Source organism: Artibeus jamaicensis, unplaced genomic scaffold (genome assembly GCF_021234435.1).
Source record: "Artibeus jamaicensis isolate MK-2021 breed Jamaican fruit bat unplaced genomic scaffold, CSHL_Jam_final contig_335, whole genome shotgun sequence".
NCBI lineage: Eukaryota > Metazoa > Chordata > Mammalia > Chiroptera > Phyllostomidae > Artibeus > Artibeus jamaicensis.
The window spans coordinates 7872153-7893772 of record NW_026521800.1 but is presented as its reverse complement, the minus strand read 5'-3'; the positions used below and the strand labels follow the sequence as shown (position 1 = coordinate 7893772).

General features: G+C 47.5%; 1 protein-coding gene across 1 annotated transcript; it reads right to left on the bottom strand.

The window, feature by feature from the left end:
• Window positions 1–60: 60 nt before the first annotated feature.
• On the bottom strand, window positions 61–5000 carry LOC119051790 (tubulin beta-2A chain). The gene is made up of 4 exons (XM_037148748.2): window positions 4842–5000; window positions 3358–3466; window positions 2709–2819; window positions 61–1269 (listed from the first exon to the last, which is right to left on the bottom strand). The coding sequence occupies exons 1-4, from the start codon at window positions 4983–4985 to the stop codon at window positions 209–211; spliced, it is 1425 nt and encodes a 474-aa protein (XP_037004643.2). The 5' UTR covers window positions 4986–5000; the 3' UTR covers window positions 61–208.
• Between the last annotated feature and the right edge of the window lie 16620 nt (window positions 5001–21620).

Genomic DNA, 21620 nt, shown 5'->3' with positions numbered 1-21620 from the left:
ACCCATAATCATAGTCAAGAAGTATCTAATGAAAGAATAAAAAGAAAGAGACCACAAGATTTTTAGACACATGCTTTATAATTAGTATAGATATCTTAGAATTTCTGACAGGAGCAAAACTGAGCACCATAGTATACAAATAGAAAGACCATGCTTGATTGAGGACAACAGAAATTCACTAACAATGCACAATGTATTTAATAAGTTCTTAAGCCTCATCCTCTCCTTCCTCCTCCTCGAACTCCCCCTGTTCATCGGCCGTGGCGTCCTGGTACTGCTGGTACTCGGACACCAGGTCGTTCATGTTGCTCTCCGCCTCCGTGAACTCCATCTCATCCATGCCCTCGCCCGTGTACCAGTGCAGGAAGGCCTTGCGCCGGAACATGGCCGTGAACTGCTCCGAGATGCGCTTGAACAGCTCCTGGATGGCCGTGCTGTTGCCAATGAAGGTGGCTGACATCTTCAGGCCGCGCGGCGGGATGTCGCACACGGCCGTCTTCACGTTGTTGGGGATCCACTCCACGAAGTAGCTGCTGTTCTTGTTCTGCACGTTGAGCATCTGCTCGTCCACCTCCTTCATGGACATGCGGCCCCGGAAGATAGCGGCCACCGTCAGGTAGCGGCCGTGGCGGGGGTCGCAGGCGGCCATCATGTTCTTGGAGTCGAACATCTGCTGGGTGAGCTCAGGCACTGTCAGGGCCCGGTACTGCTGGCTGCCCCGGCTGGTCAGGGGGGCGAAGCCGGGCATGAAGAAGTGCAGGCGGGGGAAGGGCACCATGTTGACGGCCAGCTTGCGCAGGTCTGCATTCAGCTGGCCTGGGAAGCGCAGGCAGGTGGTGACCCCACTCATGGTGGCAGACACCAGGTGGTTGAGGTCTCCATATGTGGGGGTGGTCAGTTTCAGGGTGCGGAAGCAGATGTCGTACAGGGCCTCGTTGTCAATGGAATAGGTTTCATCTGTGTTTTCCACCAGCTGGTGGACAGAGAGGGTGGCATTGTAGGGCTCCACCACCGTGTCGGACACCTTAGGTGAGGGCATCACGCTGAAGGTGTTCATGATGCGGTCCGGATACTCCTCCCGGATCTTGCTGATGAGCAGGGTGCCCATCCCCGAGCCCGTGCCACCCCCCAGAGAGTGGGTCAGCTGGAAGCCCTGCAGACAGTCACAGCTTTCTGACTCCTTCCTCACCACGTCCAGGACCGAGTCGACCAGTTCCGCGCCCTCTGTGTAGTGGCCCTTGGCCCAGTTGTTCCCGGCCCCGCTCTGGCCTGCCAGAGGGAAAAGAGAATACTAGACACTAAAACATAAGGAATTTCAGGTTGTTACTATGAGGCTGCACTAGTCTTAGAGTAGCAAGTTCTTCCCTTTTAGATACCTTTTATTACCTGCAGAAAATTTTTATCAGTGACACTCAAAAACACTGGAGATCATAATAGAACAAGTTTAGATCAAGGAGGCTGTTAATGGAAACAATATTCTTAAGAACAGAACATTGTATTGGGTTGGCCAAAAAGTCCTGTTATGTTTTTTTCCATACAATGGCTCTAGAAGCACTTCATTGTCTTTAACTTTATTCAAAACAATTTTGTTATATTGTATGAAGACAGCTGTCACATCGGCATGCATTAAAAAATTACCAAATTGGTGAATTTTTGTGTAGCCATTTTAATACTGAAGATGGAAGATATGCAACATTTCGGCATATTATGCTTTATTATTTCAAGAAGGGTAAAAATGCAACAGAAAAGCACAAAAGGGTTTGTGCAGTGTATGGAGAAGGTGCTGTGACTGAACATGCCAAAAGTGGCTTGCAAAGTTTCTGGGTACTATTGACATTCTGGCCAAATAATTCTTTGCTGTGGGGCTGTCTTGTGCATTGGAAGAGGTTTAGCAGCAGCCCTGGCTTCTTACCCACTAGAATCCAATAGCAGAAAATAGCCAACGTACTCAAAATATCCAAATCAATAAAGGTATTGGTGAAAATGAAAAATGTGCCTTTTATTTTACAGATAAAAACTAAATGGACTTTCTGCCAACCCAATAAAAACGTTAAATTAGATCCCATTAACAGGCAAGGGCAAAGGAGCAATGAGATAAGACACCTGACTACTGGTCACAACCTGTGCCTTTGGCTTTTGCTGCTTGAAGGGGCCACCTGTTATTACAGGTGCTCTGAAATTACCAGTAGCCTATCAGACTCCTGTTTGAAGCTTTCTCATTGCCTTTATCTTTTTTTAAATTTTTAAAATTCATTTATCTTTAGAAGGGAAGGGAAGGGAGAGGGAAAGAAATATCAATGTATGATTGCTTCTCGTGTGGCCCCTGCTGGGAACTGGCCCCTGCTAGGGACTGGCCTGCAACCCAGGCATGTGCCCTGACTGGGAATCGAACCGTCATCTTTTGGTTCGCAGGCCCACACTCAATCCACTGAGCTACACCAGCCAGGGCTCTGGCCTTTATTCTTTACCCTTCACAGGCTGCTGTGTAGTGGGGGGCCTACAGCAGACCTCTGCAGCCTGACACTGTCCTTTGTTGAGCTGTCCAGAGAGTCACCACCCCTGGGCTAGGTGGAATTAGGCCATGACTCACAGCTACCCGTGGACACGTAGTGTCCACCTGGGCAGTCAACACTCAGAACTGTGATTTCCATGGTGTTTAGGAAGAGGAAGACTCATTGTGCCAGTTCCCATTGCTCACGACTACATACCAAACACGAAGTTGTCGGGCCTGAAGATCTGGCCGAATGGTCCAGACCTGACAGAGTCCATGGTGCCTGGCTCCAGATCCACCAGGATGGCCCGAGGTACATACTTGTTACCTGCAGGAAAGAAGATCTGGATTTAGACCTGTGGTTGACAAAGGAATCAGACAACAGAATGTTCTATGCACCTTTCAGAGCAGAATTCATTTGGGAAAATTCCCCCATGTGAGACAAAACTGCAAGAATAGGGGAGTGTTTCAGCTTTATAGAAGAGCCCTGGCTCTGGTGTGGCTCAGTATATTGAGCACTGGCCTGTGAACCAAAGGGTCACCAGTTGGATTCCCAGTCAGGGCACATGCCTTAGTTGCAGGCCAGGTCCCCAGTAGGGGGCGTGTGAGAGGCAACCACACACTGATGTTTCTCTCCCTCCCTTCCCCTCTAAGAATAAATAAAATCTTAAAAAAAAAAAAAAAGGTAATGATCATGCTTCACCATGGTAAACATGCAGGAGTCTTAAGGAACTACTAGCAGCTGACATTTAAAATGGATGCAGGCAGCATTTCTTTGTCATTTGTATGTTCCTAGCACATTGCATCTGTCCCCAGTATGGAAAGCGAGGTTGATATAGAAAAGCAAAAAACACTCAAATAATCACCAGCAGCTTCATTGTAGTACACGTTGATTCTCTCCAGCTGCAAGTCACTGTCTCCATGGTAACTGCCAGTGGGGTCGATCCCATGCTCATCACTGATCACCTCCCAAAACTGGAAATTTTAAGATACGTGTATCACATGATGGTCTGGCATCGTAAATATCAAGTAAAGGTGGCCCTTTTCTTCCTCTCAGGTCCTTGGAATAGGGGCCACTGTGATCAGATGGTTAAGGGTGCCCCAGAGAGACCAGGTAGCTGTGCACCCATGTTCCTCCAGCAGAGGCTGCTGAGAGGGGCTTGGGAACCAGTAGAACACCAGCCATAATATGGCGACAGCCTGAAGAGCTGGGAGGGGCACTGCAGGAGCAGGGTGGGCACCCTCCCGGCTGCCCCATCTTCTGGGGCAGCTGTGGATGCTGGGGAGGCTGCCACCCCCCAGGCAGGGCTTGGTGTCCCCATGTCCAGCATCACAGCATCTCACTATGCCAGCTGATGGATGGGTCCTGGCAGGACCCAGATCCAGCTGGATCCCACCCTGTGGCTGCCTTATAGGAATCAGTGTCTCCTGGCACAGATCCCACCCCGCTCTCCAAGCAGTGCAGTTTATGCCACTGACATGCATATTGGCCTCTGGCCATTGAGCTCAGGGGGCCTGGGTGGGGAAGGGCAGGAGGGAGCCTGGGAGCATGACTGGGGCAGTGAACAGAGCTGGCCTTGGAGAGGGCGCAGGCTCCATTGTGAATCTGCAGCAGGAAAGGGGGCGGGGAGGTTGGGGTGGGCAATATGGCGGTGCTGACAGAGACCTCGTCCTTTTTCAGACCTCACCCACAGCCATGCACCATGCCCAGTCGGGCCCGGCCCAGTGCTGTGGGTAATTGCAGCCCCAATACAGTCACCTGCCGCCTGGGAGACAGGAAGCCAGACTGGCATTACATATTATCATGTCTGGATGGTGCTGGTAATAGGGAAACTATCTAACATTCTGGTCTTTAAATCCCAATGAGTAGTCTCTATAACATGTCACCTCAATGACACTGCATTTTTTTTTTCATTCAAACTGAGAAAAACATGTCCAGATTAAGGTCTACACGAGGCCACTGGATTAATAGGGACGAACCGTGTATCCAAATTTCAGAGGCCAATACACCCAGAGAAATACCAACTACATGCAGCCGAAGGGTCGGTTCCGAGAAAATTTGAAAGGGCCTTGATTAAAGGAACACACAGCTGCCTCCCCTCGCATATCGCAGCAGGTGGTGTGGCTTCCTGACCCGGCGGCTGAGCCGAAAATGCGCCACTGGGGCGGGGAGCCGCCGCCGCTGCCGCCGCCTCCACCCCCACTTCCCGGCCCCGGCCGCACCCTCAGGAACCGCTGCCCCCCACCCTCGCCCGACCTGCACCCTTGGGGCCCGCTGCACCTCCAGCCCCTGCCCACACCGTCGCGGCCCGCCGCCCACTCTCGGTCCCTTCGGTCTGGGCGCGCCCACCTTGGCGCCAATCTGGTTGCCGCACTGGCCCGCCTGGATGTGCACGATCTCGCGCATGGTGCCGGCTGCAGAGCGGGTGGAAGCGCTGGGCCTCGGAACTGTGAGCGCAGCAAACGGGGGAGAGCTCGGGAAGGAGAAGAGCATTCACCGTCTCTCAGCTCCGCTTTTTATACTAACCGACCCGCCCGCCCTGCATTGACGTAATGGCAGGCGGAGCTGCGGGGGGAGGTGCGCCAGAGACTGCGGCACCACGAGGGGGAGCCGGGGCGCGGTGCGAGGTGAGGGGGCGCTACGGTTGGTTGCCCCGCCAGCTGGGTCCGCGGAGTGAACCCAGAACCGCGCCCCGAAGGCCTCATACTCAGCCAGCCGCTCTCTCTCCATCTCACCGGTGCCGCCTACCCTGCAAAGGGTCATTCAGGAAAGCCGAATCCCTACCCAACCTCGTCCACTCTGGCTCCCTTAGAGGGACTGGAGACCTAGGTCCAGCGACCCGTGGAAGAGGCTGCCTGCAAACAGGGTTCTTGCCTCCAGGGAGAGGGCAAGAGGCATCGGCACCCTTTTGGAAGAGAGAACCCAGAATTTTCAGTGGGGTCTACAGCAGTTCGCTAAGGTTTCCTGCGTGCTGGGCAGGATCCTGGACTCTAGACCTCGTTCACTTTCTATTCGAGGTGGGAATTCTCTGCCCATATGAATGCCAGGAGGGCCTGCAGGTGGCTAGGATTGGGGGTTCCCCGGTGAGAACTGATAAGCAAGCAGCTGTCTTCAAGAAAAGCGAGAACGGCAGGGTGGGCAGCTTTTTGCTTCTATGTGTAAGGAAAATGGTCCGTTTGGAGGGGGGGGTGTTAGGAAAAGGGGGACGGTGCTGGATTTGTCTCATGTTTACTTTGGGTCTTGGTTCTTTGTAAAGGCCACTTAAATGTGGGAAGTGCGTGTCTGTGTGTCAGGGAGGAATGTGAATAGCCAGGCGTCAGCCAAAGTACGTGTGCCTTACATACTCCTCACAGCGACCTTACAGCCCTGGGCAGTCCAGTTCAAAGGCCACCAGCCACGTGTGACTATGGAACACTTGAAACGTGGGTAGTCTGAATTGAGATGTGCTTTCAGTGTAAAATACTCATTGGCTTCCATAAGAATATAAAATATTCCATTACTGATTTTTGTATATTAATTTCATATCCAAGTCTTTTGGACATATTTTAAAATTAATTTCACTTGTTTCTGTTAACTTTTTAAATGACTTCTAGACTAGTAGTGACTACTAGAAAATTTTCAGTGACTTCTGTGGTTCACATTGAGGTGGGATAGTAAGAAGCCAGGAAATTTTTTTGGCAAGTGGAAAGGGGAAACTGAGGCAGATAGCTAAACAAACTGGCCAAGCAATTTATAGCCAGATACAGAAGGTCACCAGGGCAGAAAGCCCTATGTGCCTAGCCTTGGGCAAAACTGACACTCACCCCCAGGGTGGTCTTTCCTCCCCTGGCATACTGACAGTCCAGCAGTTTAAACTGCCCTGCACCACCCCCCTCGCTAGAGATAACGTGTAGGCCTCAGTTGTACCTCAGCTCCAGGCCCAGAAAAGCAACAAATTCAGGCAGCTGATGCCAGGACCAGCTGCAGTGACCAATGATCAGCTGCCTTGGCACTGACCAATCAGTAGAGATTACAACCCTGAAAGGACACACCTAGAAAAGCTGATGAATATTCTCTTGAGATCCTTCTCTAAGACCTGCCCTAAATTTCCAGCCTTTAAAACCTTAAAGGCTGACCAAGGGCACACTCTCCCAGGAGCACACCCATGCCTTTCCCTTCTTTTTCCTCACAGGCATGCAAATCCTGAACTCCAGGGGACCTCAGCAGACTTGCAGCAAGGAGCAATGGGCAGAATCAGCCTGTCCCAGGGTCCGTGGATCATTCATACATGGTCTTTGACCCTGGTTTCTGCTTCCTTCTCCTTCTTCCCACCATTACCCCCTCCCTCCACGTCTCTAGCCACTGTCAGACTATTCCACGTTCCCATGTCTATGGTTCTATTTTGCTCATTAGCTTATTTTGTTTATTAGATTCCTCTTACAAGTGAGATTACATGGAATTTGTCTTTCACTGACTGGTTTATTTCACTTAGCATGATATTTTCCAGTTCCACCCATACTGTCACAAAAGGTAGGGGTTCCTTAATAAACATACTCTCAAAATCACCTAGACTCAAAGAACCCACACTCTAGAGGCTAGCCAAAGCAGACCTACAGGCCGTGTCCCCGTTCAGTAACGACATTGTATTTCTATTGAACAGCACTGTTCTAGAGCAAACATTATTACTATTCCAATTTCATAGCACCTAAAGGAGGCTGAAAGAGCTGACTAGCCACAAAGCTAGTAAACGAAGGTATCGAGGTTTAAAGGCTTGGTCAGGGTGAGGTAAGGCCCAACCTTATTTCTTTTCGATGATGATCTTAAGAGTGGGCTAAGTGAGCAGGGACCTGGAACTGCTTTTGTTTCCCAGAACGTACTCCTCTTCCTCTCTTGGGCCAGTTTCTCCAACTATAAAATGTTGATAATTATAGGAACCCCACAGCCAGCTTTGTGAGCAGGAAATGAGCAGCTCTATATGAAAGTGGATCGAGTTTATGGAGCAAAAATGCCCCATAAAACCCAAGATGATGCTGTCATAAATACTAAGCCTATTTATCATGTTAATCATAAGCATATATGAGGTGGGTGGGCAGAATCATGGCTTCCTCACCCCTGCTTTAGGAAGTCAGTCCTTGGGGTGCCCCCAGCACACAGGCAAGCATCTGGGGCCTCCTCTCAGGGTGGAATGGTTTCTTAGACTTTCTCCTCTTTCCTGCCCCACACGGCTGGGACCCCTTAGTGGGGTCCCAACCAACTCCCACGTCTTAGGCTCTTATGGCCAGCTGGAGTCTTCCAGAACCTCTCCAGAGAATGGCCCTGCTCCGAGTAACTTTACTGATTACGCAGTTGCACAAAGAGTTTCTGGAGATAATCGCCTCTTGGCCTTGGTGGTTTCATTCATGGTAGGAATTTGGGGCCAAAGAAGAGCAGAGGATAAGACTAGGAAGGGATGATATTGGGGATGTGAGGACTACAACAGGTGGGCATCTCCCTACCTGTGGAGAAGTAATCACTGGGGTGCAGTGTGTCCACTCTGCTCCATCGTGATTGTGTCATTAAGCAACTCACCTAACCTCTCGGAGCCTCTATCACTATACCCGAAATATGGAAATCCTGTCTCTATGATGTGTAAACAGGAGAGACGAAGTCTGTGAACTGAACCTTTGGTGCATGTGAGTCAGTAAGTGACAGCAGTTATCACAGCAGGCCCAGGCACCGAGGACTACCTGCTCTGTGGATCACTGGCAGCAAATGTTGGTGCCAAGGCTGCCTCCTCCTGCCACCCAATAGAAGCCCCAGCCTGCTTACTTGTTCGTCCACGCCTCCCCCATCACCTGCACCTGATGTCTGAGAGGTATGGTAGGAAGTTAAGACAGCCATGAGCAGAGCAAGGACAGGAACCAACTACAAAAAGTCACCAGGGCAGAAAGCCCCAGGGACTGAGCAGTGGGCAAAGTTAGGGAAACGAGGACATCGCCCCCAGAGTAACTTCTCCTCCCCCAGCATATCACTGCTCATGCAGTTCCCACCCTCCCCTGACCTTCCTCCCCTGGCATGTCACTAGTCATGCAGTAGACCCCTTTGGAAGTGGAAGAAGGGGCGAAAGAGTAGCCTCATGGGACTGCCATTTGGACCCTTACATGACCACTCCCTTAAGCATTAGTCCCTAGGGATAACATCTGGGTCTCAGTTGTGTTTCAGCTCCAGGCCAGGAAAAGCACCAAAACCAGACAAGCTACACCATGGCTCACAGCAGGACCAGCTGCCCAGACTAATGACACCCTTGGCACCGACCAATCAGCAGAGACCATGGGTCTCTGAAAGGATACACCTGGAAAGCTGATGCACAGACTATTAGAATCCTCCCTTGAGATTCCAGATAAATAGCCTCAAGCTGAAGGGCCAAGTGCAGCCCTTGCCTTCCCCTTCTTCTTCCCTCCAGGCACATTACCTTTACCTTTCTCTTTCCTAAGCTCTAAAGGCCCATCTTTGGCCTGTCTAACTTCTTTCCAAAACCCATGTCCAGCTGGCTCACTTTTCCTACCTCCATTGAATTTCCAAATAAACTTTTTTTTAATAGTTTCAGTCTTGACTCTGAATTCTTAGCCAGAACTCAAAAACACAGCTTGGTGAACCAAGGTCCAATTTCTCGTGATATTCTGGCGCCGTTCCACCACCAACAGAGGCACACGGGCAGATTTTTACATAGAGTTCACCCAGCCTGGGGTGACTCATCTGAGGGCTGTGAGCTTCTGCTTCCCTCTGCCATGTGGTTATTCCAACCAGCAGGCCATCACACAGCAGTGCTATTCTGCACAGCACCCAGGCAGGTAATTGCAGGAGGAAATTGGGCAAACTGGTCCTCCCCTTCCCTGTGTAACCAGAAAAGCCGGTGTCCATGCTGCCTGTCATCTACACGACCCGCGAAGCAGAGACAGGGATTGAATCTTATGGGCACTTTATTCATTTGGTCGGTGATCTTAGAAAATGGCAGGTTTGTAACCCTAACAGTCTTAAACTCCATTTTATAATGGCATTTAATATATATATATTTTATTTATTTGTTTTTAGAGAGAGGGGAAGGAAAGGAGAAAGAGTGGGAGAGAAACATCAATGTGTGGTTGCCTCTCATGTGTGCCTTACTGGGAACCTGGCCTGCAACCCAGGCATGTGCCCTGACTGGGAATCAAACCAGCAACCCTTTGCTTCACAGGCCCGTGCTTAATCTACTGAGCTACATCAGCCAGGGCTATAATGGCTCTTTTCATAAGGAAAATAAAGTGTAGACAAGGGGTTTGGAACTCAGGGGAAAAGTTAATTGGATCTAAAAAAAAGCAGCATTCTCCCCCTGAGTGGTGGTCATCTCTCCCTGGAGTACAATGGCTCAGATACCATCTCGATTGCTTGAGACCTCCTGAGGCACAGAGGTGGACTGGTTGTGGCCTCCTGGAGTCAGGGTGGCCACTGGAATAGCTTTTACGTGCATTGATTACTAAGCTTATTAGCCGTTACTTAAACTAAGATTTTCCAACTTTCTCGTGTCTCCATCACCTGGAATGGGCTTTTGATGAGCTCTGGGAGAAGGGTGGCTTTCCCTCCACTCTTTTTTCCCCTCTTTCTCTTTGCATCTAAAAAGGAGCAACTCTTCTGGCTCTGTTGGGCAGGGCAAGCGCGGAGAGGAGCCAACATTCTGTTGGCACATTTCATTTCCTGCTTTGGAAGTGTTCTCACCAACAGTGTTTGGGCCACCCTTGCCCTGAAGGCACTTTGGGGTGATGACGACAAAATTCAGACTGCAGAGGGAAGGCGGGCGTTCCTGGTGCAAGGCTCCACAATGCCAGTTACAAACGGACTCAGTCCCTCCTCCTCGTCACCCCCCAACCCTGCCTCCTGCCACTAGCTGTCATCCTGCTCTCCCTCTACCAGGAAAAGGATTCATGGACAGCGGTGCGGTGATTGATGAGGAGAGGGGGATGCAAGGGGATTAAATGGTAATGGAAAAAACACAATAAACATTAAATCAAAAAATAAATTTAAAAAAAAGTACTCTGGATCTTACCCTTCTCACTGCCTGCCGTTCCCCTTCTGCTGCCTTCAGTGAGCAGGTTGCAGTGAAATTGCCCTCTGAATACTTAGTATTATGATCCTGATCATTAATGCTGCTAATTAATGCTGTTAATTGATGCCATCTTTAAAATGACAGATGTGATCTAGTTGAAATATATTTAGTTGTGGGTCCTGAAAATTTGAGGACATCAGTTTCCTCTGCAGAATAATAAAAATTCAAGAACCGTCTCAGAATAAAATTGCCTCAATTATTCTGGAACAGCCTCACATCCTATTGGACTGCGCCCTCGTAGAAGGCACAGGGGACAAGGAAGCCCAGTTTCTCTTTCCTGTACACTGCCTGCTCCTTGACTGTGAGCCCACATTTTCAGGCATTATTTTCAAAAATTTCTCTATGAAGATGCAGGAATTTGGCTTACAGCATTTAAGATGCTTCCTTTTTTAAAAGACTTTTTAAAAGCATAAACAGTCTGAACTTCAGTTAAATTTACTTTTGAAAATGTCAGCTCCACCGAAGTTTATAACCTTTTGTGCCAGACACTAATAATTTGGAATAAATATATAGTAATGTTTTTCAGCCACCTTCTAGAGTGTCTGGTGTCCTAGTATGTGTTATTTTTACTAGACTTGTCAATCTAGACATTTCAAAATAGAAAATATATGTCTGAGTATAATATACACATGCATTATATATATATACATATACTTTATTATGTAAGAACACATATATACAGATTTTCTGATTACAAAATTTGAAAATTTAGAAAGTACTAAAATAACACAAGTATGTCTTTCCATTCTGCTCTAGATGTATTTTTCACTATTTCTGTTTGATGTATTATCTTCCTTTTTCTTTCTTTTCATGGATTATTCAGGTGTTTTTATTTCTTTTTAACATGACTTCAATTATTTTTGCTTTCAACTTAAAGAATGTAAAAATACTATATTTTATTATGCCATGATTTAAGTCAGACATAATCTTATAAATTCTCAAAGATATGTAATCTTCTCTAAACTGCTACCATTTTCCGTATAACCTAGGGTGCCTGGGCCGTATCCAGTTTCCTGGGCGAACTGTCTCTGCTTCACATGGCCAAGGCTGCTCACATGACTGGGATAGACTCCCCCCCCCCATTCAGCCTGCCCCACATTCCCTGAGTGGTTAAAAGCACAGGCCCTGGACAGAGTTGAAGTAAATCCTCACTACGCCACTTATTTGTTATGTGACCTAAGGCAAGTTACTTAACCTCTCTGTGCATCAATGACCTCCTCATCTGTGAAGTGGGAGTAATAATAGCCCCTATCTCCTGAAGTTTTACAAGGATTGAATGAATTAATATGTGAAAGCACTCAGAATACCACCTGACCCACTGTGTTATATAAATTTTAGCTATTACCATTGGTATGACTATTTCCTTTTTTTCTCTTCTCCCTTCTCCCTCCTTCTGATCTTTTCCTCCCACCCAACCCCAGAGGCTCTTCCCCCAAAATCAGGGCTCAGCCTTAATATCACTTTCTCTGTGATGCTCCCTCAGTGCCCATAACATTGTGTACACACCTCGGTATTATAATGCTGACCCCTGGTTAAGGAAGTTGCCCACAGCAAGGAACCGAGCAAGCAGCACAACTGTTAAGCAGTGAACTGAGGCACCGTTTGAATGCTCTTCTGGAAACCGAGGGCAACAGAGTCCGGGGCTCGTGTTGTCTGCCACGGAGCAGCCAAAAAGCAAAGACAGGGATTGGATTATAATTGTGCTTCTATTAATATCAGAAGCTAGCAGTCTTAGAAGGTGGTGGGTAAAACCTTATCATCCACCTTAAGCTGACCTTTCAGAAGCAAGTTCATGCAGCAGAAATATGGGAATTGGGGAGAGGTAAATTCCCAATGGGAAGCACAGACATGCAATTTCTCTTGCGAGGAGCTGAAAGGCAAGTCCAAAGCTTCTTCCCAAACTGGCTCCTTTGTTCCTGTGTATCTCTTCGTTCGTGTTAGAATTCCTCTTCCTCTCTTCCCCAGAGGTGTGTGTGTTATGGCTAGGGAGGCTACGTATTATCTGGTTACACAGGAGAGTATAAAGTATTTACTCTCAAGTGTCCTTGGTTAGGGGAGATAAGGTCTTGCGATTCACTAGCTCGCTGTAAAGTGCACAATTGTTTGCCAGGTATAATTTTCTTGTCTCAGTTTCCCCATTCCACTCGCTCAGGAATTTTCCCAGTTCTTTGCTGGTGCTGCCTGTCTTGTTCTCACCCGAACCCCAAGGGTCTGCAGGGTCAGTGGGTGGTCCCATGCTTTGAGATGGTTCTGAGCCCAACCGCCCACAAGGGCAGGATAGAACAGGACCAGGGGCTGGAGGGGCCCTAGAACTCAAAACAGCCTGTCCCCGTCACTTCCAAAGTTTGGACTCCCTCACCACCCATGTTCTGAATACAGCCTTTTTTCACACCGCAGTCTGAGCTGCCAACGAATTCAGGTGTGGCCAACCATGCCGGGCAGAGCCACCAAGCATGCAGAAAACGTGCTGGTCATTTTCATGGAGTCTCCAGAGCCCAGGTTTTATTCTCTTTCAGGGCAATAACTGGAAAGGTCGATGTCAGCATTTCCTCCGAGTGGTGGGAAAGCCAGTCAGCCTCAGCTGAGCCTAACGATTGTCTTCTACTCAAAGTGCGCTGGGAGAGGCTTAGGGCAAGCAGGTGCTGAGGCGGGGTGAGGGTGCAGAGGGGAAAGCTGCCGCGCTGTGGCCCAGCGGCTACATCCCTCGGGTCTGCAGTCAGCGCCCCTCTGACAAAGCTCTGCTCCTTTGAAGGGGTTTCACCTTCCTCCCTGCTGATCCAGAACTCTTACAGAAATCTCCCACTCCCCCCTCCCCACACCCCCACTCCACCACCGGCATAGCCAGTACAGCTTTCTCAAGAACAGTCTTCGCGGTGAGAGCAACAACCAACCACCAAATTCCTCAACTACCTTTGGAAAATAAGTGCTCAAAATATAACGTGCCATTTTTTTAAGCTGTGGAAAGATCCAGTTTCCCAGGGGCCCTCAGAGAACCCCCCAAATTGTTTCTTGTTCATGGTTTCCTCCTTTATTTTCCATCTAAATACCAGAAATACTGGATTTGTCTGTGTAGAAATACCGCTACTACTTTACTACCAGTTATTATTTATGCCTATTGTCATATAATACAAAAATTATAATAGGCATCATTTCAAATGTGACGTGTTCATTTTGTTAAATTTATTATATGATTATACCAAATGTTGTTGAACACTCACAGTCTAATGCTTGTGTAATGTGCTGCCAATATTCCTTTGTTTCTCTTAATTAGAAGGAATATTTGCTACTTCCACATTTTAATCTTACTAGCAAGGTCAATTTTACCATTAGGCACTAAAAGAACAGCACTTACTAGTTTTCAAGACCTAAGATGAGGTTTGAGATGGGGCTGGGGCGGAGGCATGGGGGGTGAGAAAACAACAAAATATGAAAACTGCAATAGTAAAATTATGTCTACAGAACATATCACATTAATTAGTCAAATGCAGTTTAACTTTTAGGTCATAACACATAAATCGTAATTAATGTAAAAATATGCAAAATAGAAATGTAAATATTTATGATGTGACGTGGGCTGGTGCCTCCAAAAGTAAGGTAACTTAGACCTACAAAGCTCTTAAACTGGCTTCATCCATCACTCATGATTAGTAGCATTTTCTGAATACAAGAAAATAATTACAATTTTTTAATAACTAGGAGAAAGATTACAAAATATGGAAACAAAGTGTTGGAAAGGCATTCTCTGACAGAGTTTTGACAGAGCTGTGAATGTTGGAAGAGGAAAGGGAGAAGCGGGTTGTGCAATCAAGGAGTGGGTGAGGTCTTGGATCAGTCATTTCCCCTTACTGGCCAGCAGAGGGCTACTGGCCAGGACGAGTTGGTTGCAGAATTTTTGTTGGGAGAGGAGAGGAGAGGAGAGGTAGGACCTTTGGTGAATTGTAAGATGGAGTAGCTGTGTACAAGCAGAAATTTCTATGTACTGAATGTTTCAAAGTTAAGTTTTTATTAACTCATTTAATACTTGGATATTGTGGTGATTCACAAATGACCTTTGAGGTTGGATAATTTTGTAATTAATGAGGTATGTGAATATGTATGACGTGATATTACTGACATTGGAGAAAGGAAGCTGAAAATAGGACAGAGAGGCTCACGAGGTCCATAGTGCGGAGAGCATAGGCTGGATTTGAGACAGTAAGGGAAGACTGAGGCCCAGCAATACCAGAAGCCAAGTTGATAAATGAGCTGTCAAGTCTGACCAGAGATTAATGCCAGGATTAGAACGTGCTGTCCAATCTTAGATCTGGGCTAAAAAAAAGCAATTAGAAATCAGGGCAATGAAAACAGGTATTACATGTAAGATGTAAGTTAGAATGGGACCTCTGCCTCAGGAAATTTTACATTGCTGCCATGAGCCCAGCCTGAAACAGAAATTTCCATTGTAACTACCTGCAACTGCAATTTTAACTCACTGAAGTGGAACTAGTCCTAGGTCAAGGGTGTCAAACTCATTTTCACCAGGGGCCACATCAGCCTCGCAGTTGCCTTCGAAGGGCCAAATGTAATTTTTAGGACTGTACAAATGTAACTACTCCTTAACAGTTAAGCAAGAGCTCGGCGTTGCCCACCAGGTAGAAAAAAGGTGCTGGGTGTGATAAAACAAGGTGGTGGGCTAGATTCGGCTTGCGGCCTTGTGTTTGGCACCTGTGTTCTAGGTGAAATTGTAAGGGTGGTTTGACTTCCTTTTCAATTCTTTTTCCTACCTCTTGCTACTCCTCCTCCCAATTTGAGCACATAGGCTTCACCTCCTTATGAAGATCTGTACTGAGGTACCCTGTCTGGTGTGGCTCAGTGGATTAAGTGCCCACCTGCAGACTGAATAGTCACTGGTTCCGTTCCCAGTCAGGTTACATGCCTGGGCTGCAGGCCAGGTCTCCAACTGGGGGACGTGGGAAAGGCAGCCTATCAACCTACCTCTCACACATTGGTGTTGCTCTCCCTCTCTCCCTCCCTTCCCCTCTCTCTAAAAATAATTTTTAATATATATTTTTTAATCTGTACTAAGGAAACGCTATAATAGCAGTCAATTAAGGCCTTAATCTGATAAGTATATTAATTCTTGCAGGAATATTCATATAAGACACATAGACTTCGGTGGTCAAAGAGACCTGAAAATCATATATTCTAGTTTTGGTTTGCAGGCCAGTGCTCAATCCACTGCACCACAGCAGCCAGGGCTTGAAAAATCATATATTCTAAAATTAAAAGATATATAAAAAATAATCTATCTTGTTCTCCCCTGTAGTTCCTGATGGGAAGTCAGGTAGCCTATGTTGAACGCTTCCTTAATAGAATGTTCACTACAGCAGCAGTGGTTCACCTTCCTGACAAGTTATTTACATGGGTTATTTTATTTAATCTGTACAATAACCATCTGAAGTAAGTACAATTATCACTATTTTCGGGGGGGGGGGGAAGCTAATTCTCAGAGATATTAAAATGCTTGGCCCAGCCCTGGCTTGTGTGGCTTAGTGGATTGAGCACTGGCCTGCAAACTGAAGGGTCGTGGGTTCAATTCCCAGTGAGGGCACATGCCTGGGTTTTGGGCAAGGTCCCCAGCCCCACCCAGCACACACTGATATTTCTTTCCCTCTCTATATCCCTTCCCTCTCTAAAAATAAATAAATAAAATCTTTTAAAATATAAAAATTAAATTAAATTAAATGCTTGCCCAAGTCCATACAACTAGTAAGTGGAAAAACCACTTACTCTATGAACACAGATTCAGATGTTGGAACAAGATCTTCCTAAGACCACGTTCTTTTGCTTTCCAAGCCACCCATTGGTGTGACGAGGACCCCGGCTCGTGGGATCCTCCACACTGTGGATGAGGCACAAGACATTCACACGGACTACTGAGTCCTGTGGAGGAAAAGGACAGCATGGCTTCTCTCTCAAGGGGAGCAAAAGCCTCAGCCCTTTCTGTGACAGATCTTTATTGGGTTTCTCCACACATTACATGATGGTCCTCATTTACTATGCACTGGTTGGTTTAAGTGATTACCTTTTACAGAAAACAAAGGAGGCAATGCGGCTAATCACATCACAGAACAGGGATATTTGCAAATGAAAAGGCAAAAGTGGTTGAATCGGTTAAACTCCAAACTGGGGAGTTTTAGCATGAATTTTAGGAAGTTACAGTAAGCACTTTCTGTCTCAATTCAGGGTGAGGGAGTTTTAGCAAAAGCAACTCTCAAAGCGGCCTAAGTACATTGCAGGCCTGATTCCCCAAAGGAAAACCTATCTGTGGACACGGGTCCTGTGCATCTCTGAGTGGGAGCTGGGCCCACGCCACACAGAATGGTCTCCTATAATGGTGGTAGGCAGAATTCAATTGCAGCCCCAAGACTCACCTGGCCCTGGAATCCACACACCTTTTCCCAGTTGTTCAATCAAACACTAATCTAGGTACTGCTGTGAATGGATTTTACTACTGTAACTAAGGTCCCAAATTAGTTGATCCTGAAATAGGGAAGATTACCTGCGTGGGCCTTCCCGAATTGCACCTGTTAAGCAGAGAATTTTCTCCAGCTGGTGGCACAAGAGCACATCAGACTTTCAAAGCAGTAAAGATACTTTTCTGCTGGTTTTGAAGGGGCAGCTTCCACACTGTGGAGAGGACCATGTGGCAGGGAAGGCAGAAAGCCAGCAAGCAAACAGGTACTGCAGATCTGTGCTGGTGGGGAATTGGATTGTGCAAGCTGCCTGAGGAGTGTGGACAAGGGCCCTGCACACCACATGGAGCAGCTCCGGATGGATTGCCTGGTGAGCCCCTGGGCAGAGGACCTCGACCATGAAAACTGGTCAATAATTGTGATGCCACTCAGTTTGTGGTAACTTGTTGCACTGAGCCACTGAGTTTGTGGTAACTTGTTACACAGCAATAGATAACTACTATACCAAGATGGTAGAGGTCTTAGGTCCGTTTTCAGAAGCAGTTCTGAGACAAGGATTATGTGGAAGTTTGTGAGGGAGCTGATCCCAGGAATCAGCAGGAGGGTGGTGGGGACCTGAGCTTGGAATCAGGGGAAAGCCAGCAGGCTGCATTTGTGAGAGGATTACTGCTGCGGGTGCAGGGCTCCACATTGGTGGATCCGTAAGAGACGCGGTGGACCATCACTCAGAGCTGTCCCACTGAAAGTCAGGAAGCTGAGCTGTTTAGCCTCCAGTCTATCCTCATTTGGGTCTTCCTGTCAAAGGGGTGTTATAGGTAGAACGTGTGGTCATTCTGGGAAGAATGAGTGCTAAAGGAACATGGACAGGTACCAGCAGTATGGGCTACAAATACATTTATTAGAAAGTTTCTCCACATCTATTGACATGTGCCATTTATCCACTGGTCCTGGCTCTGCTGCTTAGCTGATGACGTCTGTCTTCTCCATATTTCTGAGATACCAGCCCCAGCTAACATTTTCAGTTCCTTTCCACCTCACCCCATGAAACAAGATTTTGAGTTGTTTATACTTTAGGGAGGCACTGGATTCAGAATTAACCTGGTACTTTTTTTCCCCTTTTTCTTTCTTAAAAAAATTTTTTTAATTCAACTTCAACTGACACACAATATTATATTAGTTTCAGGTGTAGAACATAGTGATTAGACATTTGTATAACCTGAGAAGTGATCATCCTGATGAATACTCATCTGACATCATACTCAGTTATTACAATATTATTGATTATATATTCCCTATGCCATATTTACATCCCCATGACTATTTGGTAACTACCAATTTGTACTTATTAATCCCTTCCCCTTTTTCTCCCATAGTTGGGTTGCTCTTGATAGAGAGCTGTACAAAATATAGCTCTTACCATGGCCTTTTCAGGGCAGCCTCATCGTACTGGTGACTCATATGAAGCTGTCCTGGTTTGCTGGGGAGCTGCTAAAAACCTCTCACCCTCTCCACCCAACTAAATGGAAAGGGGGACATTACATCTACCGGACAAGCTCAGACACTGTCAGGGTCCAGTGCAGGAGAAGGGCGTCGTGCTCACTGCCAGGTGCACAGGTGTGCATTCAGTATTTATATACTAAATTATATCCCACCCACCGACAAGGGCAAAGGAGCAATTAGGTAAAAAAGAAAACAGTCCCAAGCAGTTTTCTCACTTCTGGTCACAACCTGTGCCTTTGGCTTTTGCTACTTGAAGTCTGTACCTGTTGTTACAGATGCTCTGAAATTACCAGTAGCTTATCATATCAGACTCCTGTTTGAAGCTTTTTCATTGCCCTTTATTCTTTTTTTAATTTTTTAAAATTTATTTATCTTTAGAAGGGAAGGGAAGGGAGAGGGAAAGAAATATCAATGTATGATTGCTTCTCGTGTGGCCCCTGCTAGGGACTGGCCTGCAACCCAGGCATGTGCCCTGACTGGGAATCGAACTGTCATCTTTTGGTTCGCAGGCCCACACTCAATCCACTGAGCTATACCAGCCAGGGCTCTGGCCTTTATTCTTTACCCTTCACGGCTGCTGTGTAGTGGGGGGCCTACAGCAGACCTCTGCAGCCTGACACTGTCCTTTGTTGAGCTGTCCAGAGAGTCACCACCCCTGGGAATTAGGCCATGACTCACAGCTACCTGTGGACACGTAGTGTCCACCTGGGCAGTCAACACTCAGAACTGTGATTTCCACGGTGTTTAGGAAGAGGAAGACTCATTGTGCCAGTTCCCATTGCTCACGACTACATACCAAACACGAAGTTGTCGGGCCTGAAGATCTGGCCGAATGGTCCAGACCTGACAGAGTCCATGGTGCCTGGCTCCAGATCCACCAGGATGGCCCGAGGTACATACTTGTTACCTGTAGGAAAGAAGATCTGGATTTAGACCTGTGGTTGACAAAGGAATCAGACAACAGAATGTTCTATGCACCTTTCAGAGCAGAATTCATTTGGGAAAATTCCCCCATGTGAGACAAAACTGCAAGAATAGGGGAGTGTTTCAGCTTTATAAAAGAGCCCTGGCTCTGGTGTGGCTCAGTATATTGAGCACTGGCCAAAGGGTCACCAGTTGGATTCCCAGTCAGGGCACATGCCTTAGTTGCAGGCCAGGTCCCCAGTAGGGGGCGTGTGAGAGGCAACCACACACTGATGTTTCTCTCCCTCCCTTCCCCTCTAAGAATAAATAAAATCTTAAAAAAAAAAAAAGGTAATGATCATCCTTCACCATGGCAAACATGCAGGAGTCTTAAGGAACTACTAGCAGCTGACATTTAAAATGGATGCAGGCAGCATTTCTTTGTCATTTGTATGTTCCTAGCACATTGCATCTGTCCCCAGTATGGAAAGCGAGGTTGATAGAAAAGCAAAAAACACTCAAATAATCACCAGCAGCTTCATTGTAGTACACGTTGATTCTCTCCAGCTGCAAGTCACTGTCTCCATGGTAACTGCCAGTGGGGTCGATCCCATGCTCATCACTGATCACCTCCCAAAACTGGAAATTTTAAGATACGTGTATCACATGATGCTCTGGCATCGTAAGTATCAGTAAAGGTGGCCCTTTTCTTCCTCTCAGGCCCTTGGAATAGGGGCCACTGTGATCAGATGGCTAAGGGTGCCCCAGAGAGACCAGGTAGCTGTGCACCCATGTTCCTCCAGCAGAGGCTGCTGAGAGGGGCTTGGGAACCAGCAGAACACCAGCCATAATATGGCGACAGCCTGAAGAGCTGGGAGGGGCACTGCAGGAGCAGGGTGGGCACCTTCCCGGCTGCCCCATCTTCTGGGGCAGCTGTGGATGCTGGGGAGGCTGCCACCCCCCAGGCAGGGCTTGGTGTCCCCATGTCCAGCATCACAGCATCTCACTCTGCCAGCTGATGGATGGGTCCTGGCAGGACCCAGATCCAGCTGGATCCCACCCTGTGGCTGCCTTATAGGAATCAGTGTCTCCAAGCAGTGCAGTTTATGCCACTGACATGCATATTGGCCTCTGGCCATTGAGCTCAGGGGGCCATGGGTGTGGAAGGGCAGGAGGGAGCCTGGGAGCATGACTGGGGCAGTGAACAGAGCTGGCCTTGGAGAGGGCGCAGGCTCCATTGTGAATCTGCAGCAGGAAAGGGGGCGGGGAGGTTGGGGTGGGCAATATGGCGGTGCTGACAGAGACCTCGTCCTTTTTCAGACCTCACCCACAGCCATGCACCATGCCCAGTCGGGCCCGGCCCGGTGCTGTGGGTAATTGCAGCCCCAGTACAGTCACCTGCCGCCTGGGAGACAGGAAGCCAGACTGGCATTACATATTATCATGTCTGGATGGTGCTGGTAATAGGGAAACTATCTAACATTCTTTTCTATGGGACTGTATTGTCAAAGAAACACATATCTGGACTTAGATATGGAGCAGCTTTAATGGAAAACACTATTGTAATAGGGAGAATGCTCTAATCTCAGGCACCTGCAAGAGTCTGGAATCCCACGGGATAGGCTTTTTGGGGGGGCAGGGGAGGCCTGAGCTGGACCAGCGGGAGCCTTGTGGTGAGAAGGAAACAATGGTCAGGGAAACAGGCACAAAAGTCGGTATTGCAGCGGGGATATTCTTCTCTGTCATCAGCAATTTCTTCACCTGTGTGTTTGTTTAAACTCAGGGGCAAACCCAAATTCGTGGTTTGTGGATGGGTAAAGGTTTGACTAAAGTTGGGTGATGCCAAATAGAGGGTAAAAAGGCACAATCGTGAACAGGTGGTCATCACCTCTGTTTTCATACTGATACAATATGTTGTTAAATGCTGCTACAGATGGCAGGACAGTCACGGTGGGGTTGACTTTGGTTCAGTCAGTTGTCGGGGTGGGGGGGTTGGCTTCCACAGTCTTGTTGGCCCTGAAGGACTAGCTCTTATTGTCTTTTGAGCATGCTCCTAGACTGACAGGCGTAGAAAGTCTTACATATCCAGGATTTCACAAGAGGTAAATTTAGGATTATGATAAAAAGAATAATTATTAAAGGTTAAACGAGGCAGTCAAACCACAATTTAAA